This window comes from Myotis daubentonii, chromosome 4 (genome assembly GCF_963259705.1).
Source record: "Myotis daubentonii chromosome 4, mMyoDau2.1, whole genome shotgun sequence".
NCBI classification, from domain to species: domain Eukaryota; kingdom Metazoa; phylum Chordata; class Mammalia; order Chiroptera; family Vespertilionidae; genus Myotis; species Myotis daubentonii.
The window spans coordinates 28,765,541-28,787,506 of NC_081843.1; the positions used below are offsets into that span (position 1 = coordinate 28,765,541).

The 21,966-nt window shown below is 40.1% G+C and overlaps 1 protein-coding gene across 4 annotated transcripts in view; it reads left to right on the forward strand.

Annotated features, from left to right (window-relative positions):
* Positions 1 to 18,572, forward strand: part of LOC132233155 (S-adenosyl-L-methionine-dependent tRNA 4-demethylwyosine synthase TYW1) — a 119,181-nt gene extending 100,609 nt beyond the window's left edge. For all 4 annotated transcript variants that reach the window (XM_059693368.1, XM_059693366.1, XM_059693367.1 and 1 more), the window contains 2 exons: positions 4,435 to 4,602; positions 17,408 to 18,572. In XM_059693368.1, the coding sequence (XP_059549351.1) occupies positions 4,435 to 4,602; positions 17,408 to 17,629 (390 nt within the window). In that variant the 3' untranslated portion in view covers positions 17,630 to 18,572. The remainder of the gene's footprint in view (positions 1 to 4,434; positions 4,603 to 17,407) is intronic.
* Positions 18,573 to 21,966: the final 3,394 nt, after the last annotated feature.

Genomic DNA, 21,966 nt, shown 5'->3' on the forward strand with positions numbered 1-21,966 from the left:
CCAACAGAACTTATTGCTAGATGATATGTAGGGAGTGAAAGAACAAAAGGAATCAATAATAGCACTGGATTTTTAGCTTAAACAGTTGTGTGGATGTGGAACAGTTTACTGAGATGGAAAGACCCAGGCAGGAAGGAGGTAAGTTTGGGAAGTAATTTCATGTGTACTATGTTGGCCTTATTAAATCTGAACCACATATAGGTTCAGATAGGCCCCAGATCATGTAAGTGTGAAGGTCAGCTCTGGCAGAGACAGGACTTGGGTTTAAAGCACAGAAGACTAGGCGCTTTTAACTTCAGTTGAAGGCTGAATCAGGACAAAATTTACCCACTGACACAGAATGGCACTTGGAGATTTATCCCTTACCTGTGCTGTTGGTGAAAAAGTTTTCCAGGACCTATCCCTCAAAAGGGGTTGATGGTAAAATTTAATAGTGCCTCCAGGTCACAAAAAGGCTCTGAAAATGTGAAATGGATAGTGCCAATTGACCCTAGGCTAGTGATATGCCTGGGGCTCTCTGCAGAAGCAAACACAGTTCATATCCTTTGTCTGTATGTCCTGGATGTGTGTGTATTTGGTGGGTGCCGGAGTCTTTCATAGTCTGCATACACTGGCGTCTCAAGTGGGGAAGAGAGAAGAGCACAGCTTTGATACATTCCTGAAAGGTGCTGAAGGAGTTGGGACAGGTTACTATCTTCCTTGAGTCTAAACTTCCTCAAGATTAAAAGTAGAATAATAGTAGCAATGTAATAGTTTTGTTTTGAGAAATTCATTGGGGTAATGGGTACGCCTGGATTCAGTAAATGTTTAACTCACTTTCCATTAAGCACATTTATTTAAACTAAATCAATAGAAGCTATTTATTACATTGATTTCCTCTTTTCTTTCAGTGTTAGTCTTATAAAATAGTTTTTCTATTATATCCTCAGGTAAATTAACATACATTTTAGCTTTGTTAGGCTTAAATAGGCCCTTCTTTGCTAACCGGAGAATCTTAACCATTATTATTGGCTTGCTTGTTTGTGAAAATGTGTTTCATGTTACAAGCATCTGTCTCATTGAAAAACTTTTATAACACTATTTATAAATGAAATACCGCCTTTGTATTCTCTCCTGGCATTGTACCTTGAGAATAGTAAGTACCCAGTAATTATTTGCTGTCAAATGATATAAGACTCTCTTCCCCTTTGCACTGTAACTGTCTATAAGAACTCAATTCTTGCAGAATGCATCTTGCAAAACAAATGGGTTAGCATAGCCTCACTCTTTCTGTGAAGATAAGGAATAGTACCAGTTGTTCATGTACATGGCAATACCTAACTAGTGTTTATCAGTTGGTTCATGATCGTTAAAGAGTAGACAAATTCTGAGTAATATGAATGAAATCTTGTATTAGATCAGAAAAGAGTTCTGGGGTTTCTTATCAAAGAAGAGTTTGTTACTTGATCTTTAGGTCATTCAGCATAGAGTGGTTGGGGGTCCAGAGAAGAATAGGCTCAGAATTTTGACATATTATCCCAGTTATCTGGTAAGGGACATGCACAAGATATAATGACATTGAGGTCAGATGAGGTAGAGTTTCCTGACTGGAGATTGAAGAGATGATGGAGGAATTATGCAGGTGAAGACTGGATGCTGAGTGAGACGGTCCAATAAGAAGGCCTCAAAGCCATGTTGAGAAGCTTGGGCTGTTTTGTTTGTTTTTTTGGCGGGGGGAGGGGACTGTTGAAGCATTTTCAGGGTATAGGAATGACATGTTTTGGGTATCATGCTGCAGAATGTCATAAAGACATTTCTCATCAAACTGTAGGGAACAAAAACAGGATCAGGAGTCTTTAGACACCCAGTCAGTTTAATTAGAATAGCAAGCTGCCAAAATACTGCTCACCTGCATACCTTGAATCCCTAGGTAAACTTTCCAAGCAGCCAGTAAAAAAAAGACCTGATGCCCCCCATCTCCTAGAGCAGAGAAATCCATCAGAAAGGTGCTAAGGTCATGGTGTGGGCTATGCTTCTCACTACAAACGTGAAGATGTACAGTTGGTCCTGTTCTTTGGGAACTTTCTTTGGATCTGCTTGGTACTCCTCAACCTGTAGATTGTGGAGTGAATGACTGCTTTCCAGTTGCCACATTGTGCCCATCTGTTCTCTTAAGGTTGTTCTTTTTTCACAGTGGTGAGGAAACAACGTGATGTTGGTAATGAATGGGGAGGGTGTGGGGTGTGTGGTAGGGTGCGAAGGTGGCAGATAGCCATGATATGAGGGAAACTGATCGTGGTTTTAGATAGTTCAGGGTTAAGTGTGACCAGGGATAAAGTCAGCACAAGTCATTGGTAGACCAGAGTTTGGAAGAAGTGAAGAAGCCAAGGCAGAGAGCACCACAGGGTGAGGCATTAGGAGCGATACTGGTGAGGGCTCAGGGGTTCCCGAAAGTGACTTCACAGACCAGTTCACTGAAACCGGTTTCTGCCCGAAGCATTTCTGTCATGGTGAAGCCTCAGGCTCTGTGGATGGTTCAAGCTACCCATACTGCTGACCCCAGCAGATTTGGTTTGGCTAAAATGAGAACTTTTATGTGAAAGTGCTTTGGAAAGTGCTATAAAGCATCATGCGAATGTGTGGGGAAATATTATGTGAAGGCATAATAATGAGCTGTGTGGCATTCATTCTCTAATTTCATTTCCAAGCCAAATATCTCCTTAATATTTCATGATTTATTATTGCTGAATAAGAAATATTAAACATTTTCCAAAGCCATTGTCATGAATATAAGATCTTATCTAAAAACCTCTGCTTCAATGAACTAGCTTTTTAAATATTAAAAATAATTTCCTTTGAAATAACTGTTCCATACATGGCTGTTCATATAATTCATGCATCATAAACAGTATTTAAATTGAAGTAAAGTTTGTTTTTGTGACCAATTTTATCTATCAATAAATCATTTTCATGGTTTTTATACATTCGGGTATGTTTAGCATAATTTTTCAGCCATGCTTTCTTAAAGATTTTTTAAAACGACTTGCTTTTTTAATTCACCGACAACTCAGACTCAGTTTAATGAATTCAATAAATTATTGGGCTAATAGAGAAGATTCTCTTGTTTGCTAGAACTAAGCTGGGTCACCTAAGGTTTGCGTCCAGCAAAGGTCATCTCAGTCTAGTAGACCAGCAATCTTCTTGCACAGCCATCTGGAACAGAGCTTTCTGCAGAGCTCATCTGTGTTTTCAGCCAAGTCCTGGCTCTGCCATCTGTAGGGTCAGGGTCACTCTGCAGAGTTCATTTGTGGGTTTTTCATTTAATGTCATTCTACCCCCTTTGATGACAGTGGTGTGTGTGTGTGTGTGTGTGTGTGTGTGTGTGTGTGTGTGTGTGAGAGAGAGAGAGAGAGAGAGAGAGAGAGAGAGAGAGAGAGAGAGAGATGTGTGTGTGTGTGTGTGTGTGTGTGTGAGAGAGAGAGAGAGAGAGAGAGGTGTGTGTGTGTGTGTGTGTGTGTGTGTGTATGTGGCGCACGTTTTTGTTTCAGTATTCCCTACTTAGTAGTAGCGTATCTAGAATATTCAAACCATTTGTCAAGAAAGTTTGATTCTGGGGTATTTGAAGAGCCTACAAAGTTAAGATATCCAATATTTAAAAATGAATTATTTATCATTATGTAATCTACCAAGTAGAGAACTTAGCTGTGAAACTTTTGGATTTTATATGACTGGGCTGTCAGGTAGAGTTCAAAACGGAACCAAAGTTATCTCACTGAATAAGAATTTCTGTAGAGGTGAGATACATGTAGGTGTGCTTAAATGCATGTATACACATCCACATAAGTATTTCCTATTTGGCATGAGTGTGTGTGTGTACAAAATGCATTACAAAGTGATGTCTTTAAAGAATAAATAATAATAATAATGGGATCCCTATCCAGCCTTTAACATAAAATTTAACAACCTCAAAAAAAAAAATATTTACCAACCTCTAATTTAAACTGTACCGTAAAATGGGAGCTCATTTTATTTTCCCAGTGAATAAATTGTTCAGTGAATTTTTATGGGTGTCAACTATTCCTGCCTTATTATTCTAGGAGACTGTCATCCCTTGAGAATTAATCTATTATAGATCCCAAATGAATCTGAATGGAAAGATATGTTATTGGTTCAAATAATATTGTTATACATGACACGAAGCACAGGTACCCAAGCACCAGCACTGTCATAGAGTGAAAAGAACATCGATCAGCCCGGGAGCACCAGTGCTGACCTTGTCACTAACTCCTTGTATTAGTTCCCAAGAATTTTATCATCGTTGTATCACTTTCTTCACTTTAAAATACAGATGGGATTGGTTTGGATGAATTCTAGAAGCCTTTCTAGCTCTGAAATTTTCTCTATGACATTTAAACAGGTCTGTAATTGTCTCTAACTATTGTAATGTCTCCACAGGGTGTTACCTACTGTGGAGAGAGTTCAGCAAGCAGTCTTACCATGGCCAACGTGCCCTGGCATGAGGAAGTGGTACGCTTTGTCCGTGAATTGGTGGATCTGATCCCTGACTATGAAATTGCTTGTGAACATGAACATTCCAATTGCCTCCTAATTGCTCACAAAAAGGTAAGAGTAATTTGAACATGAATTCTTCTGCCACCCTTATCCTTACTTCTCCTTTCTTCTCTTTCCTCTTAATTTTCCCCTCACCTTATAACAGTGAATATCTGCTTGTTTGCTACCTTTCCTAAAACAATAATTTAAAAAACCCTAAAGTCTCTCTGTTTGGTTCATAAACGCTCTCCTTTTGTGTGAAATTACTTTGTATTTAGTCCTCACATAGGCATTTGAAGTGCTTTCTGGATTGTAATTGGTGCATGCTAAGAAACAAAAGCAAAACCCGCTTGTAATAAACTTCTAGGCCTTTTCCGGGATGACGAGGGAAAACTAAAAAGTAAACAACCTCCATATGAATGTTTCTGACTGTCAGAAGAAATACTGAGGTATTTATCATATTTTAGATCACTTTGAATCTTGGCCTGTGGAGAAATTTCTCTGAGATTTTGGTTCATAACTCTTTCAGTTTTTCCCTTTCAGTGCTTTTATTAGGCAGAATGAATCCAGTGTATTTCTTAAGTAAATAATGCCTAGCAAAAGAAAAAGTCAGCTCTTCGTAGACATAGGCCATTAAAATAAGAAAAACTCTGATCAGGAGGCTAAGTGTTAGAACAGCTATTATAAAATGTCCTTACGGAAATATTTACACAGAAACAATATAGTATCTGGAATTCAATTCAGGTGAGGTATGTGGTGTGTGGATGGGTGGAGGGTTATTGAGGCTAGATCAGCCATGGGCAAACTATGGCCTGCGGGCCGGATTCGGCCTGTCTGAAATGAATAAAACTAAAAAAAAAAAAAAAAAAAGACCGTACCCTTTTATGTAATGATGTTTACTTTGAATTTATATTAGTTCACACAAACACTCCATCCATGCTTTTGTTCCGGCCCTCTGGTCCAGTTTAAGAACCCATTGTGGCCCTCAAGTCAAAAAGTTTGCCCACCCCTGGGCTAGATGATGGATACTAGAGGTTTACTAGTACACTATTCTGCCTAGTTTCTAATTCAAATTCTCCATTAAAAATGCTTTTTTAAAGTAGTAGACATGGATGAACCTTGAAAACACTGTAGTAGGTGAAAAAAGTCTGACACAAAAGGCCACATATTGTATGATTTCATTTATAGAAGATGTTCAGAATAGGTAAACCCATAAAGATAGGAAGTAGATTGGTGGTTGCCAGGGACTAGGGGAAGAACAGATTGGGAAGTGATTGCTGATATCTATGGGATTTCTTTTTGGGGTGATGAGAGTGTTCTTGAATTATATGGTGGTGTTGTTTGCACATGTTCATGACTATGCTACTGAATTGTATACTTTAAAAGGCTGAATTTTATGGTATGTGAATTATATCACCATAAAGGTAGATTAATACCAAAAAATTAGTAAAGGTCAAGGGTGGGCTACTGTCATACTGGTTTGGTGGTGATGAACTCATGTCCTTTAGTGTTTTCTTATCTGGGAAACCCTTTATCTGTCTTACTCTAAATGATAGCCTTCTGGTTAGAGTAATCTTGGTTGTAGGTACTTGCTTTTCATCACTTTGAATGTTTTATGCCATTCTCTTCTGGCCTGCAAAGTTTTTGTTGCAGAATCAGTTGATAGTCTATGAGAGCTCCCTTGTACATAACTAATGCTCTCTCTTGTTACTTTTAAGATTCTCTCTTTGTCTTTAACCTTTGATATTTTACTTATGACATATCTTGGGGTGGGCCTCCTTGGGTTCATCTTGTTTGGGACTCTATGTGCTTCCTGGACTTTTGTGTCTGTTTCCTTCAACAGTTTGGGGAAGTTTTCCATCATTATTTCTATAATTAGGTTTTCAATATCTCCCTTTCTCTCTTATCCTTCTGAAACACCTATAATGTGAATGTTGTTGTACTTGATATTGTCCCAGTTAAAAAAGTGGCACACTGGGGTGCCGGATCAGCCCGTTCCACGCCTTCGTACCTTCTACCAGTCTCAGTGTGCTTTCTTCTTTACTTCTCTAGTTATAGTACTTCCACTCAGCCAGCTTTCCTGTGGTTCTGGATGATAGTAGCTCTGTATTTTAGTTGTAATTTTGATGTGGTTGTGGGAGGCAATAAGTACAGGCATTTTTACCTATGCCACCATCTTGGTTCTCCTCCTGATGGCTAATTTAAGGGTCGCCTACTGTTATAGACAGAATGTTTATGTCATTTCAAAATTCATGGGTTGAAGTCCTGACCCCTTAGTGTAGCTGTATGTGAGATGGGGCCTCTAAGAAAGTAATTAATGCTAAAGGAAGCCATAAAGGTGGGACTCTAATCTGACAGGATTGGTTTTCTTATGTGAAGAGACACAAGAGCATGCCCACCCCCAGCCTCCCAACCCAACCTTGTGTACACACTAAGAAAAGGCCACATGAAGCCATAGAGAGAAGATGGCTGTTTGCTGGAACCTTTGTCTTAGAATTCTAGCATCTAGAACTGTGAGAAGCTCTGGCTGGGTATATATTCACAAAGTAAGCAGTCTTGGCAAGATTGAGTAGGATGAGGGAGGTAACTTCTGAAGCAACTAAAATATGCTCTTGTTGGGCAAGTTCATGATACAGTGAAGTCCTGTGGCAGAGGAACTGTCATAGTCTCAGGCAATTTGGAGAATCTTCCCAGAGCAAAGGACATTTATGAGGCCACCTGAGGCTTAAGTAGGTGTTAATGAGACAGGAAATAGCATGGAAGTCATATGATGGAACTAGTTCATGAAAAGCCTCTAGAATGGAGGTTTGATATTTAGGCCATATGTCCTAGATAATGGGGCTCTATTCTACTGTTGGCATAATAATCTCAAGCAGTCTGCAGAATTTGGAAACCGCAAACACTGGAATTGGAAGACTGTTGCTGAGTCCCAGAAGCGAGGGCCTGTGTTAGGGCTGTGTCAGGGCTTGGTGATAGAAATGCTGCTAAGGAAGAATTGATGGGGGCTGGTCATATTTTGGATGTGAGGGGTCAGGGAAGGGAGGGCTCTAGTTTTGAGGGTCAGCACCCGGAGCTGACAGTGATTGCTTTCATAGCACTAGAGAACATTCAAGAGCAGTTGGTCTTGGGAGGGAAAATGACGGGAAATATGGATTTTACATCTTGAATTTTAGAGTTCAAAGAGCCCTAGGGGCACCATTTTAAAAAATGATCTTATGAGAAAAAATTTTCTCATGATTCATCGATAAAGTCTTTCATTAGTTTGGCATTTTCCCTCCTAAAGCTCTTAGCTTTTGGGTAAAAAAATCACATGTCATTACAGCACAGGGAATATAGTCAATAATATTGCAATAAGTTTGCACAGTGACAGATAGTTACTAGACTTATTGTAGTGATCACATCAGGTATATAAATGTTGAATCACTATGTTATATACCTGAAACTAGTATAATATTTTGTGCCAACTATATATAATAAAAAAAATTTAAAAATCAGATGTCAGTTAAACTCAGCATGTTGTAATATTCTTTATCCAGGAACCTATACACTTTTAATATTTTTCTCAACTAGGATATGAAATTGTTAGTTGTTAACTTGGTTTATAATCAGGTTCTTTTTTTTTTAATTAAATCTTTATTGTTCAGATTATTACAGTTGTTCCTCTCCCCCCCCCCATAGCTCTCCTCCACCAGTTTCCCACCCCATCCTTTTCCTTACCACCGCCCGCCCCCGTCCTCATCCATAGGTGTACGATTTCTTTTTCCAGTCTCTTCCCGCACCACCCACACCCCTTTCCTCCTGAGAATTGTCAGTCCACTCCCTTTCTATGCCCCTGATTCTATTATATTCACCAGTTTATTCTGTTCATCAGATTATTTATTCACTTGATTTTTAAATTCATTTGTTGATAGATGTGTATTTGTTGTTCATAATTTGCATCTTTACCTTTTTCTTCTTCCTCTTCTTAAAGAATACCTTTCAGCATTTCATATAATATTGGTTTGGTGGTGATGAACTCCTTTAGCTTTAACTTATCTGTGTCTCAGCCTGCAGACTGAAACATCCCAGGTTCGATTCCGGTCAAGGGCATGTACCTTGGTTGCAGGCACATCCCCAGTAGGGGGTGTGCAGGAGGCAGCTGATCAATGTTTCTCTTTCATCGATGTTTCTGAGATATCCCTCTCCCTTCCTCTCTGTAAAAAATCAATAAAATATATTTTTAAAAAAACACAAAAAAACAAACAAAAACAATCTTCACTCAAGGATATGTTTTTATTGATTTCAGAGAGAGAGAGGTGAGAGAGAAACATTGGTCAGTTGCTCTCACCAGAGATCAAACCCACAGCCTAGATATGTGCCCTGACTGGGTATTTAACCAGCATTCTTTTGGTGTATGGGATCATGCTCCATCCAACTGAAGCACCTAGCCAGGGCTACCCTGAGACTTTTGCTGAGTGGCTCAGCCCCAGCACTGGCACCCAGTTTGAATCTGTATTAACCTGGTAAACACCACTGGCCCCTATCTGGTGACTCCATGAGAACTTGCCTGATGAATCTCATGCACTACCTGACTTTCTTTCTGTGATTGAGCCTAACAGACAGCTGGCAGGCAGTAGCCGATCTTGGGGTGCCTTGGGCCTTTTAATGACCTGCCCCAGGCCTGGTACTAGAAGGAGCTGGCCTTGATACTCAGCTTGGCCCCTCCCACATGCACCCAGGTCAAGGACAGGCCTTCAACAGATCAATTTGTAGATCCTAACAGATAGCCCAAGGCTGGTCAAAGGCAGTGTCTGACGTTGACCTGCACCAGAGTCCCTCCTGAGAGGCCCCAGAATCAACACACCATTGGCTGGCTTCAGACCACAACAGAGCATTTTCTAATTAGCTCCATAAGCAGCACACCCAAAGGGAAGTCTTGGCAGACACCAGACACTGCTAGGGTGAATCCCACTTTGTGGGGTCAGCCCCTACACAGCAGCTCGTACACTCTGATTGGGACCAATTTTCACAGCTAGCCAGGTTGAGGGGCAACCCCACCCACAGATGGGCAAACAGTAATCAAGACTAACTACACAAACAAGGCTCACATAGCCCACACAATGGACACTCATAGAGCACCCAGCTTGGGTGATCAGGCAGACTATATACCACTGAGCTCCACAACACACTTAATACATAAGGCCATTCTACCAAGGCTGGGAGATAAAGCATATCTACCTAATACATAGAAACAAACACAGAGAGGCAGCCCAAATAGGGAGACAAAGAAGCATGCCCAAAATGAAACAATAGGAGAAATTTCCAGAAAAAGAACTGAATTAAATGGAAGCAAGCAATCTACTAGATACAGAGTTCAAAACAGTAGCTATAAGGATGCTCAAGGCATGTAGGGAATAATAAATGAATTCAGTGAGACCTTTAACAAAGAGATAGTAAGCATATTAAAGGACATTGAAACCATAAAAAATGCTGGTGTCCAACCCCAGCAGGTCCAGGGGTCCCCAAAGGTGTGGACGGAGTCGGCGAAGAAGGAATGACACGGAGACAGTGTTCAGTTGATCAGCAGCCTTGCCAGGATCTCTAGCCACAATCTCTAGCCAAGTTCTGTTTCCATGTTCTCTTGCTAGGTTCTCCAGCCAGGTTCTCCAGGTTCTCCAGCCAGGTTCTGTAGCCATGTTCCCTCGCTAGGTTCTCCAGCCAGGTTCTGTCCAGGTTCTCCAGCCAGGTTCAGTCACCAGTTTCTGGTCAGGTTCTCTTGCCATGTTCTATCCAGGTTCTGTAGCCAGGTTCTGTCTCTAGGTTCTTCAGCCAGGTTCTGTGTCCAGGTTCTGTATCTAGGTTCTGTGTCCTGTTGTCTTGTTACATGTGTATTTATACCAGTTGATTCCAATCCTATCAATCTCTATTCCAAAGGTTAGGGCGTTTCTTATCTCCATTCCAGGGAGTAAAGATTATGTAGCTTAAGCATGATTGTTCGTAGGTAAAGTGATTAATTACCCGCCTGGCACTTAGTTAAGGGGCTTTATTCCCTCCCTAACTTCAGGGGAAAATCCCTACCTGGGGAAACAACCTTTCTCAGAGAGGTGACCTTGGTTAAAACACATAGTGCCAAGAAGGTGAGCAAACATATTAAGAACAGTATGCCCTATATGCCAGGTCCCCTGAAACAGCAAGGATGGACCGGCTCCCGGCAAAAAAAGAATCAGAAATGAAAAATATAGTAACTGAAATGGCGATTACTCTAGAACAGCGGTTCTCAACCTGTTGGTCGCGACCCTTTTGGGGGTCGAATGACCCTTTCACAGGGGTCGCTTAAGACCATCGGTAAACACATATATAATTACGTATTGTTTTTGTGATTAATCACTATGCTTTAATTATGTTCAATTTGTAACAATGAAAATATATCCTGCATATCAGATATTTACATTACGATTCCTAACAGTAGCAAAATTATAGTTATGGAGTAGCAACGAAAATAATTTTATGGTTGGGGGTCACCACAACATGAGGAACTGTATTAAAGGGTCGTGGCATTAGGAAGGTTGAGAACCACTGCTCTAAAAGGAGTCAAACAGCACATTAAATGAAGCAGAGGATTGAATCAGGGATTTGGAAGACAGGTAACAGAAAACACCCAACCAGATCAGCAAAAAGAAAAATTTTTAAATGAGGATAGTTTAAGGGAACTCTGGGACAACATCTGCATCATGGGAATACCAGAAGAGGAAGAGAGAGAGCAAGGGATTAAGAAGAAATACTTGAAGAAATAATGACTGAAAACTTCCCTCACTCAACAAAAGAAATCAACACACAAATCCAGGAAGTGGAGAGAGTTTCAAACAACATAAACCTAAAGAGGCCCACACCAGGACACATCATAATTAAAATGCAAAATTTAAAGACAAAGATAGAATCTTAAAGCAACAAGAGGAAGTTACAGTACAAGGGAGCTCCCAAAAGACTGTCAGATGATTTTTCAACAGAAACTTTTCATGACAGAAATATTCACTGGCATGAAATATTCAGTGATTACAAGCAAGGACCTACAACCAAGACTATTCTACCCAGCAAGGCTGTCATATGAAATTGAAGGGGAAATAAAGAGCTTCCCAGATAAGGAAAAGCTAAAGGAGCTCATCGCCACTAAACCAGTATACTAGAAATGTTAAAGGTACTTCTTTAAGAAGAAGAAAAGAGAACATAAATATTAATAATAAAATGGCAATAAATATGTACCTATCAATAATAACTTTAAATGTGAGTTAAATGCTCCAATTAAAAGACATAGGTTAGCTGAATGGATAAGAAAACAAATGCCCACGTACATGTTGTGTACAAGAAACTAACTTCCTTTAGATCAAAAGGTATATACAAACCTAAAAGTAAAGGGACGGAAAAAGATATTTCATGCAAATGGAAAAAAAAAAAAAAGCTGGGGTAGCAATACTTATATAAGAAAAAATTGCTTTAAAACAAAGGCTATAAGAGACAAAGAACATTACATAATGAATAAGCAGTTAATCCAACAAGAGGATGTAACCCTTGTAAACATTTATGCACTCAACATAGGAGTACCTAAATATATAAAGCAAGTCTTGATGGACATAAAGGAGAGATCAGGAGTAATACAGTCATAGTAGTGAATTTAACAACCCATTAACATCAATGGATAGATCTTTTAGAATGAAAATTATCAAGGAAACATCAGCTTTAAATGACACATTAGAGCAGGTGGATTTAATTTATGTTTTCAGAGCATTTCACCCCGAAGCAGCAGAATATACATTCCTTTCAAATGCACATGGAACATTTTCCAGGATAGACCACATGTTAAGACACAAAAAAGTCTCAATAAATTTAAAAAGATTGAAATCATATCAAGCATCTTCTTCAACTATAGTGGTATGAAACTAGAAATCCTATCTAATAAAAGAGAAACATGGTAATTGGAGTACAACCGTTACCCTTCCCATTGGCTAATCAGGGCGATATGCAAATTAACTGCCAGCCAAGATGGCGGCTGGCAGCCAGGCAGCTTGAAACTAACATGAGGCTTGCTTGCTTCAGTGATGGAGGACTCCAGCATTCCCCGCCTGCCGCTGCAGGCCTCTGAGCTGGCAGTTTGAAACATAGTTACAAAAATAGAAGCTAAACAAAACCCCAGAAACCAGCTATCAGCTAGCCGGGATCTCAGACCTGGAGTTGATACAGAGTTTTGATTGTAGAACCTAAACAAACCAGATACCTGCTTTCAGGAGCGGAGGCCTAAGAGCTGGAGCCTCAGAGCTAAAGCTGGCTCAGAATAAAAAAAGAAAAAAGAAAGAAAAAAAGGAGCAGTTAGGAGCTTTAGTCCCAGCCTGAAAACAGCTCTCAGCCCCTCACCCAGACTGGCCAGGCACCCCAGTGGGGACCCCCACCCTGAAGGGTGTGTGACCAGCTGCAAATAGCCATCATTCCCTCATCCAGGCTGGCCAGGCACCCCAGTGGGGACCCCCACCCTGATCTGGGACACCTTTCAGGGCAAACCAGCCAGCCCCCACCCATGCACCAGGCCTCTATTCTATATAGTAAAAGGGTAATATGCCTCCCAGCACTGGGATCAGCATGACAGGGGGCAGCGCCCAAACCCCCTGATCACCCTGTGGCTCTGTGTGTGACAGGGGGCGGGGCCACAACCTCCCTATTGGCCCTGCTCTGTTCCTGACAGGGGAAGGCGCCCCAACCTCCTGATCGGCCCTGCTCTGTGCCTGATAGGGGGGAGCTCCCCAATCTCCTGATTGCCCTGCGGCTCTGTGTGTGACAGGATGCGGTGCCCCAACCCCCCCACCCCATGGGCCCTGCTCTGTGTGTGACGGGGTAGAGCCATAACCTCCCCATCGGCCCTGCCCTGAGTGTGAGAGTGGTGGCGCCCCAACCCCCTGATCGGCCCTGCTCTGTGCGTGACAGGGGGGAGCTCCCCAACCCCCTGATCGGCCCTGCTCTGTGCGTGACAGGGGGCAGCGCCCCAACCCCCTGATTGGCCCTGCTCTGTGCATGACAGGGGGTGGCGCCACAACCTCCCCATCGACCCTGCCTTGAGTGTGACAGGGGGTGGTGCCCCAACCCCCCAATCGGCCCTACCCTGAGCGTGACTGAGGGTGGCATCGCAACCTCCCAATCTGCCCTGCTCTGTGCATGACGGGGTGGCACCCCAATTCCCCAGTCGGCCCGGCTCTGAGCCCGACCAGGGGCTGCACCTAGGGATTAGGCCTGCCCTCTACCACCCGGGAGCAGGCCTAAGCCAGCAGGTCGTTATCTCCTGAGGGGTTCCAGACTGAGAGAGGGCACAGGCCGGGCTGAGGGACCCCTCCTCCCCCCTGAGTGCACAAATTTTTGTGCACCGGGCCTCTAGTTAATTATAAGAAAAAAAACCCCACAGAGAAACATACAAGCACATGGAGGCTAAATGAAATGCTACTAAACAATAAATGGGTTAACAGTGAGCTCAAAGAAGATATCAAAAGAGATACCTTGAGACAAATGAAAATGAAACACAAGAACCAAAATCTATGGGACACAGCAAAATCAGTCCTAAGAGGGAAATTTATAGCAATACCGACATACCTTAAGAAACAAGAAAAATCTCAAATAAACAATCTAACCTTAAACCTAAAGGAACTAGGAAAAGAACAACAAACTAAGCCCAAATTGAATAGAAGAAAGGAAATGAAGTTTAGAGTGGAAATAAAATACAGTTTAAAATACAATACAAAAGATCAAGGAAATCAAAAGCTGCTTATCTGAAAAGATAAATAAGATTGATGAACCTTTAACCAGATACATAAGAAAAAAGAGAGGACCCAAATAAATGGAATCAGAAATGAAAGAGAAGTGACAACTGACACCACAGAAATACAAAGGAGTATAAAAAAATATAGTATGAACAATTGAATAATCTGGAAGGAATGGATAAATTTCTAGAAACATACAATCTTCCAAGATTAAAACAAGAAGAAACAAATTCTGAGAAGACTGATTACAAGCAATGAAATTGAAATAGTAATCAAAAAACTTCCAATAAGCACAAGTCATGAACTGGATGACTTAACGGGTGAATTTTACTAAACATTCAAAGAAGAACTAACACCTATCCTCAAACTTCTCCAAATACTTCGAGAGGAGGAAAGATTCCCAAGCTCATTGTACAAGGCCAGCATTATTCTGATTCCAAAACTAGATAAAGACATTACAAAGAAAGGAAATTATTGGCCAATATCCCTGATGAACATAGATGCAAATATCCTCAATAAAATATTAGCAAACTGAATTCAGTAATATAATAAAAAGATCATACACTATGATGAAGTGGGATTTATTCAGAGGATGCAAGTTTCAACATCTGAAAATCATTTCATATGATACACCACATAAATGAAATGAAGGGTAAAAATCATATGATCATATCAATAGATGACAGAATCCAGCACCAATTTATGATTAAAAACTCTCAACAAATTAGAAATAGAGGGAACATACTTCAACATAATAAAGGCCATATATGACAAACCCACCGCTAATATCATACTCAATGGGGGAAAACTAAAAGGGTTTTTCTTAACATCAGGAATAAGACAGGGATGTCTATTTTCACCACTTTTATTCAATATAGTACTGGAAGTTCTAGTCACAGCAATTAGACACAGAAGGAAAAAGTAAAAGGCATTTCGATTGGAAAGGAAGAAGTAAAAATGTCATTTGCAGATGACAAGATAACCCTAAAGATTCCACCAAAAAACTACTAGAACTGGTAAATTCACTGAAGTTGCAGGATACAAAATAAATATTCAGAAATTGAGATTGCATTTTTATACACCAATTATCAGAAAGAGAAACTAAGAAAACGATCCCATCACAATTGCATAAAAAATATACCTGTGGCCAATAGACATGAAAAGATGCTCAACATCATTAATCATCAGGAAAATGCATATTAAAACCATATCTGTTAGAATGGCTATCATCAATAAATCAACAAACAGCAAAAAATGGAACTGCCTTATGACCCAGGAATTCCACTTCTGGTGTACATCCAAAGAAACCCCAAACTCTCATTCAAAAGGATATATGCACCCCTAAGTTAATTGCAGCATTATTGACAACTAGTGGCCCGGTGGACGGATTTGTGCACATTGAAAGGAAATTAATTAGAAGAAATATTTTAATATCGCTATTTGCCCTTTATAATAGAAATGTCAACAAAAACAACCAAATTCACGGTCGACAATGACAGATTGAAACCCATGCATGCGATTTGCACCAGTGAGAACTTTATATGTATCACGCATGGGCGAGCCAACGTTTATTTTTAAATTGCCAGTGCGCGTCATATGTACCAGTCAGTTGGACGGTTGGGTGGGTGTATGGACAGTCACTTAGCCTTTTATATATTATTTGCAATAGCCAAGATATGGAAGCTCCCTAAGGGCCCCTCAGTAGACGAGTGGATATAAATGTAACAGTACATGTATACAATGGAATGTTACTTGGCCATAAAAATGGATTTTTTTAAAATTTTGTTTTATTGCTTAAAGTATTACAAAGAGTATTACATATGTCTCCTTTTTTTCCCCCCTTGACATTCCCCGAGCCTCCCCTACCCCCCAGTGTCCTGTGTCCATTGGTTATGCTTACATGCATGCATACAAGTCCTTCGGTTGTACCCTTACCCCCTCCCAACCCCCAACCCTCCTCAGCCTTCCTGCTGTAGTTTGACAGTCTGTTCAGTGCTGCTCTGCCTCTGTATCTATTTTTGTTCATCAGTTTATAATGGTCTTTATTATCCATGAATGACTGAGATCATGTGGTATTTTTCTTTCATTGACTGGCTTATTTCACTTAGCATAATGCTCTCCAGTTCCATCCATGCTGTTGCAAATGGTAAGAATTCCTTCTTTTTTACAGCAGCATAGTATTCCATTGTGTAGATATACCACAGTTTTCTAATCCATTCATCTGCTGATGGGCACCTAGGCTGTTTCCAGATCTTTGCTATGGTAAATTGTGCTGCTATGAACATAGGGATGCATATATCCTTTTGATTGGTGTTGCTGGTAAAATGAAATTTTATTATTTGCGATAGCTTATGGGGTATTATGCTAAGTGAAATATGTCAGACAGGGAAAGGTAAATACCATATGATTTCACTTACATATGAATCTAAATAAAGTAAATGAACAAATAAAACAGAAATAGATTCATAGATAAGAGAAGAGACTGATGATTGCCAGAGGCAAGGGAAGTTGGGATGGATGGATGAAAAAGGTGAAGGGAATTATAAGTACAAATTGATCATTAGAAAATAGTTATGGGAAGGTAAAGTAAACCATAGGGAATATGGTCATATTGTAATAACTATGTGTGGTGCCAGGTGGGTACTTGAACTATCAGGGGGATCACTTTGTAAAGTATATGCTTGTGCATCTGAAACTAATACAAAATAATATTGAATGTAAACTAATTGAAAGTGAAATTTTAATAAAAGAAAAAATAGTGACAAGAAAAATTAGAAATAGCTTGACCATTAACACCTGATAACACCAAAAACTTAGTTGATCCTCTTTCATTGATATCGCTCAAGATAAACTTGACTTTCAATTCCGGAATGTATTCTTTATTCAGCAATTTGGTCTTTCAGGTTCAGTTTGGCTGGAGTCCTAAGGTAACAGAAATTCTCCTTTGACTACTTTGCTCTGATATGTAACCATATCTGAAGCATGAAGAAAATTTTATCACGATAGGGATGAAGATCAGGCTCATTTTTAACTTTTTGGTATTTATTTGATTTTTTTTTAATGGATGTATTTAATTCTGACCTGTTTACTTTTTTCCTTTCTAGTTTAAGATTGATAGAGAATGGTGGACGTGGATTGATTATAACCGCTTCCAGGAGCTCATCCAGGAATATGAAGACAGTGGTGGATCAAAGACTTTCAGCGCCAAGGATTATATGGCCAAAACTCCTCACTGGGCTTTATTTGGTGCCAATGAAAGAGGCTTTGATCCCAAGGACACACGATTTCAGAGGAAGAACAAATCAAAGGATATTTCTGGATGTTGAGATTGTCTGCATTTAGGATACTGAAGGACAAAAACTGACGGCCCCAGCGGGTTCTCAGACTCCACCGTGATCTTTTCAAGGAAAATTACACAAATTATATTTCATACCCAGGAGACTGTGAGGCAGACCCTGGGGACGCAAGTCATGTCCTGGGACTGAGGAGACAGCATCACTCTTGGAGTTCCACAGTCTCACCATTTCTTTCCAGAACTCAGTCCCTTTTCTGATTTTCCTTCTGAGAAGAATTCACAGTGGGGGGCGGGGGAGGGGAGAGTATACATACTCATTATTAGGATTTCACTGACAGTTTGAGTTATAATTAGTAACACCCCCCTTAGAATGCTATTCATGTTGTACGGAATGAGTATCTTCCTCTTCCCCTTGCGGCTATAGCCCTTGTGGATTGTACGGCCCTGAGGTAAGTGTATCCACTCCCTTCTTATATCTGAAAGTAACTTAAGTTGTCATAATTCTCAGTTATTTTACAATACTGCATATATTACTTCAAATTTTTTAGTGCCAACCCTTTAGAAACTGAGTTGGTTTTAAAACTGGACTAGATATCATTCCATTCCTAAATTGCCATAGAGGGTAATATTTGGGCTGGATTTAGAGTGAAAGCTCTTTTCTATAAGAGGAATTGCCATCTGATGTCATTCAATAGTTAGTCTCACAAACCTTGAAACAATGAGTACAATTTGCTTTTTGTTTAAAAAGCCAGTGTTTAAGCCTCGTATTGAGTACACATATAGCAGGTCTGACCATCTTCTTTCGCTCTTGTTGCCTTAGGTAATTTACTCAGTCTGTTCTTTAAGGTTCAAGTTTTTTCTCATTGTAAACATGAAATACTCAATAGCTTTTTAAAGTATTATAGTTATTTTTAAAATTTCTTTATCCTAAAAATTTTATTAATAAAAAATCTTTTGTAGACATTTAGAACACAGATTTCTTTTGAGTGTTTTAAAGATGCTTCTAGTCTTATCAGAAATACTTTCTCCTTATCTATCAGTATTTCATTCAGATCTCTGTTCTCTGCTGGAGTAAAAATTCACACAGAATATAATCCACCTACTTATTTAGTTGCAAATTGGCCTTGTATTTCTAAGTCATAGAGTCAAAATACTTCTCTCTTTTGTGACACAGGATGGGATAGTGACAAAGTACCACAGAAATCACATGTTCTTTCTTGAACCGACCACATCTTCAAGCCTATGTTCAGTTTCCTGTCTGTTGACTTACGAGAGACAAGCTGGGGGTGGCCTAGCTCAGGGAGGCAGGATCTCATTGAAACTCAGGTTTGCTAGTGGTCACGAATAGAAATGGAAAAACACCTTGAAGTAGAATGAAATGTTAAAAAACAAAACAAATAAACAAGAGGTTATACTAAGGAGCCCACAGGTGAGCTCCTATTTGTGATAGGTAACCAAGCAGCCAGTTGTTGGAAAATACCTCAGGGACTGCAATGAGGAGGAGGCAGAGCCTGCAGGGCTTTGGACCATCCCTCATCCTACATTTCTTTTTTTTAAAAATTGTTTTATTGCTTAAAGTATTACAAAGAGTATTACATATGTCTCCTTTTTTCCCCTGCCCTTGACAATCCCCTGGCCTCCCCTATCCCCCAGCCTCCATTTCTTTCTTTAAATTTTTTTGGTTAGTCATCACTCGAGGATATTTTTTTCCATTGATTTTTAGAGAGAGTGGAAGGGAGGGAGGAAGGTGAGGAAGAGAGAGAGAGAAACATCCGATGTGAGAGAGAAACATCTATTGGATGCCTCTGGAAAGCACCCCAACTGGTCCGGGGATTGAACCTGCAACCCAGGTACATGCCTTTGACTGGAACCGAACCTGCACCCTTCAGTCCATGGGCCGATGCTCTAACCCAGTGATGGCGAACCTTTTGAGCTCAGCGTGTCAGCATTTTGAAAAACCCTAACTTAACTCTGGTGCCGTGTCACATATAGAAATTTTTTGATATTTGCAACCATAGTAAAGCAAAGACTTACATTTTTGATATTTATTTTATATATTTAAATGCCATTTAACAGAGAAAAATCAACCAAAAAAATGAGTTCGCGTGTCATGGGTTCGCCATCACTGCTCTAACCACTGAGGAAAACGAGGTAGGGCCCTCATCTTCTTTTTCAACCAGGCAACTACGCTTTTATTTTTTATGTATGAGATTCTGCTTAAGATTTAACTTGGAGAAAGATACCCTGTTGCTTCAAAGAAAAAACAAAACAGAAAAACCTTTCAGTTGCTGAAAGAGCCCTCCCAACTTCATTAACCTTAGGTACACAAATGAGTTGTTTTTATTCCCCCCAGGAAATGTTTGCTTTATGTTAAAAAAAAATAACATGGCATATTAATCACAGTTCCCAGTCACAACAACAAAATTTAAATGCCTAGGAAAACTACAGTGAAATCCACATGAAAAAATTCATCACGTTCCCTGAGCGGCATTAAAGTAGGAGAGGATGGGAAGCCTGAACATTCCAAGAACGTGACTTATTTTAAAAGTAGGCTCCTAAATGACCACTGGAAATTATCATTGGAGCTTGAGCCAATGATTCTAACATTCACCTGAAAAATTACCCAAATGGGTACGAATAGTTACAAACTGATAGGGAAATAATTATTAAAGGAAAATTGCTTTACAAGGTATTAAAACATGTTATCTAAAATAATTAAAAACTATGAAGAGATCAACTTCCAAAATGACGGAAAGGACTTTAGTGAACTCACTCTCCCTCTAAAACAATAAAAATATGAACTAAAATCAAAGACTTTTAGAATTCTAACATTAAACCACAGCTGCACAACAAACTGAAAATTGTTATTAAGAGAAATTCCTGAACCACAATAAAATGAACTTGAATTCTCATCAGAAAACATGGAGGCCAAAAGTCAGTGGGCTGATACCTTCCCAGTGCTGAAAGAAAAGACTTTCAACCAAAAATTCTATAGCTAAATCCTCCTTCAAAGACATAGGAGAAGTCAAGACATTAAAAGATAAACAAAAACAAGAGAATTTATCACTAGCAGACCTGCCCTACAAGAAATACTAAAGGGAACCATTCAAGCTTTAATGGAAGTATGGTGGAAACTAACTCGAAGCCACATGAAGAAGGAAAGAGCACTGGTAAAAGTAACTGTCAGGTCTGATGAATGACTGAATGGACACCCCCTGCCCTGGGAACTGGCCTTTCGACCAGCGGTCGCCAACCTTTCAGACCTCATGGACCACCAGTGAGTGGCGACCGCTGCTTTAGAGCACTTCACAGCAGACATTCCTTTTGCTTAGCACTTGCTACGACCACAGTCCACTTGTTACGACCACAGTCCACTTGTTACGACCATTATCTTTTCCCTCAGGACCTGCCCAGAGAATTCTCTGCCCAGGAAAAGCCCGCCTAGAGTCCTTTAAGATCTCTGACTCCCTGTCCCTGGGTGCTGGCGCCATTTTGGGGCTCAGCCCATCTGGTTTTCCAGATGACCTAATAAATTCATAATTCTTTTTTTTGTGTTTTAATATATTTTTATTGATTTCAGAGAGGAAGAGAGAGGGAGAGAGAGAAACATCCATGATGAGAGAGAATCATGGACCGGCTGCCTCCTGCATGCCCCCTACTGGGGATCGAGCCTGCAACCCGGGCATGTGCCCTTGACCAGAATCGAACCCAGGACGCTTCAGTCCCCAGGCCAACGCTCTATCCACTGAGCCACACCAGCTAGGGCAAATTCATAATTCTTTACCCCTTTCGACCTCCTATGTTCCTCCTTTGGCGACCCTAACAGTAACCACATAGGTTTTAAAAAAGAGAGTATAAACTTATGTTTGTTTTTAATTCTATCTGTTTTAAATACAACTGCCTAAAGTAATAATTATAAAACTGTTATTGGACTCACAATATGTAAAGATGTAATTCATATGACAATAATAGCGCTAAATAGTGTGGAGGGAACATAAGTATGACATTGGAGCAACTACTATCCACTACTGAAATTAAGTTAATATGAGTCCAAGGTAGATTTTTAAAATTAAGATGCTAATTGTAATCCCAAGAACAGCCACTAAGAGAATACATTTAAAATTATAGTTAAAGAATGTGATTCTGCTCCTAGTTTACACCAAGCAAATTCCAACACTAGCTGGGTATCCTACAATTCCAATAAATTCAGACACTATATGCCTGGAGATAGGGTGAGGGCTCAGTCCCAGAATACTACCCCCAAACCCCCTCCACTTCAAACTCCAGTCAGAAGTCATCTGTGCTCCTGACCGACTGGCTATAGATTGTAGGTTCCAATGATCCACCCTCCTTGAGTTCAGGTAATTT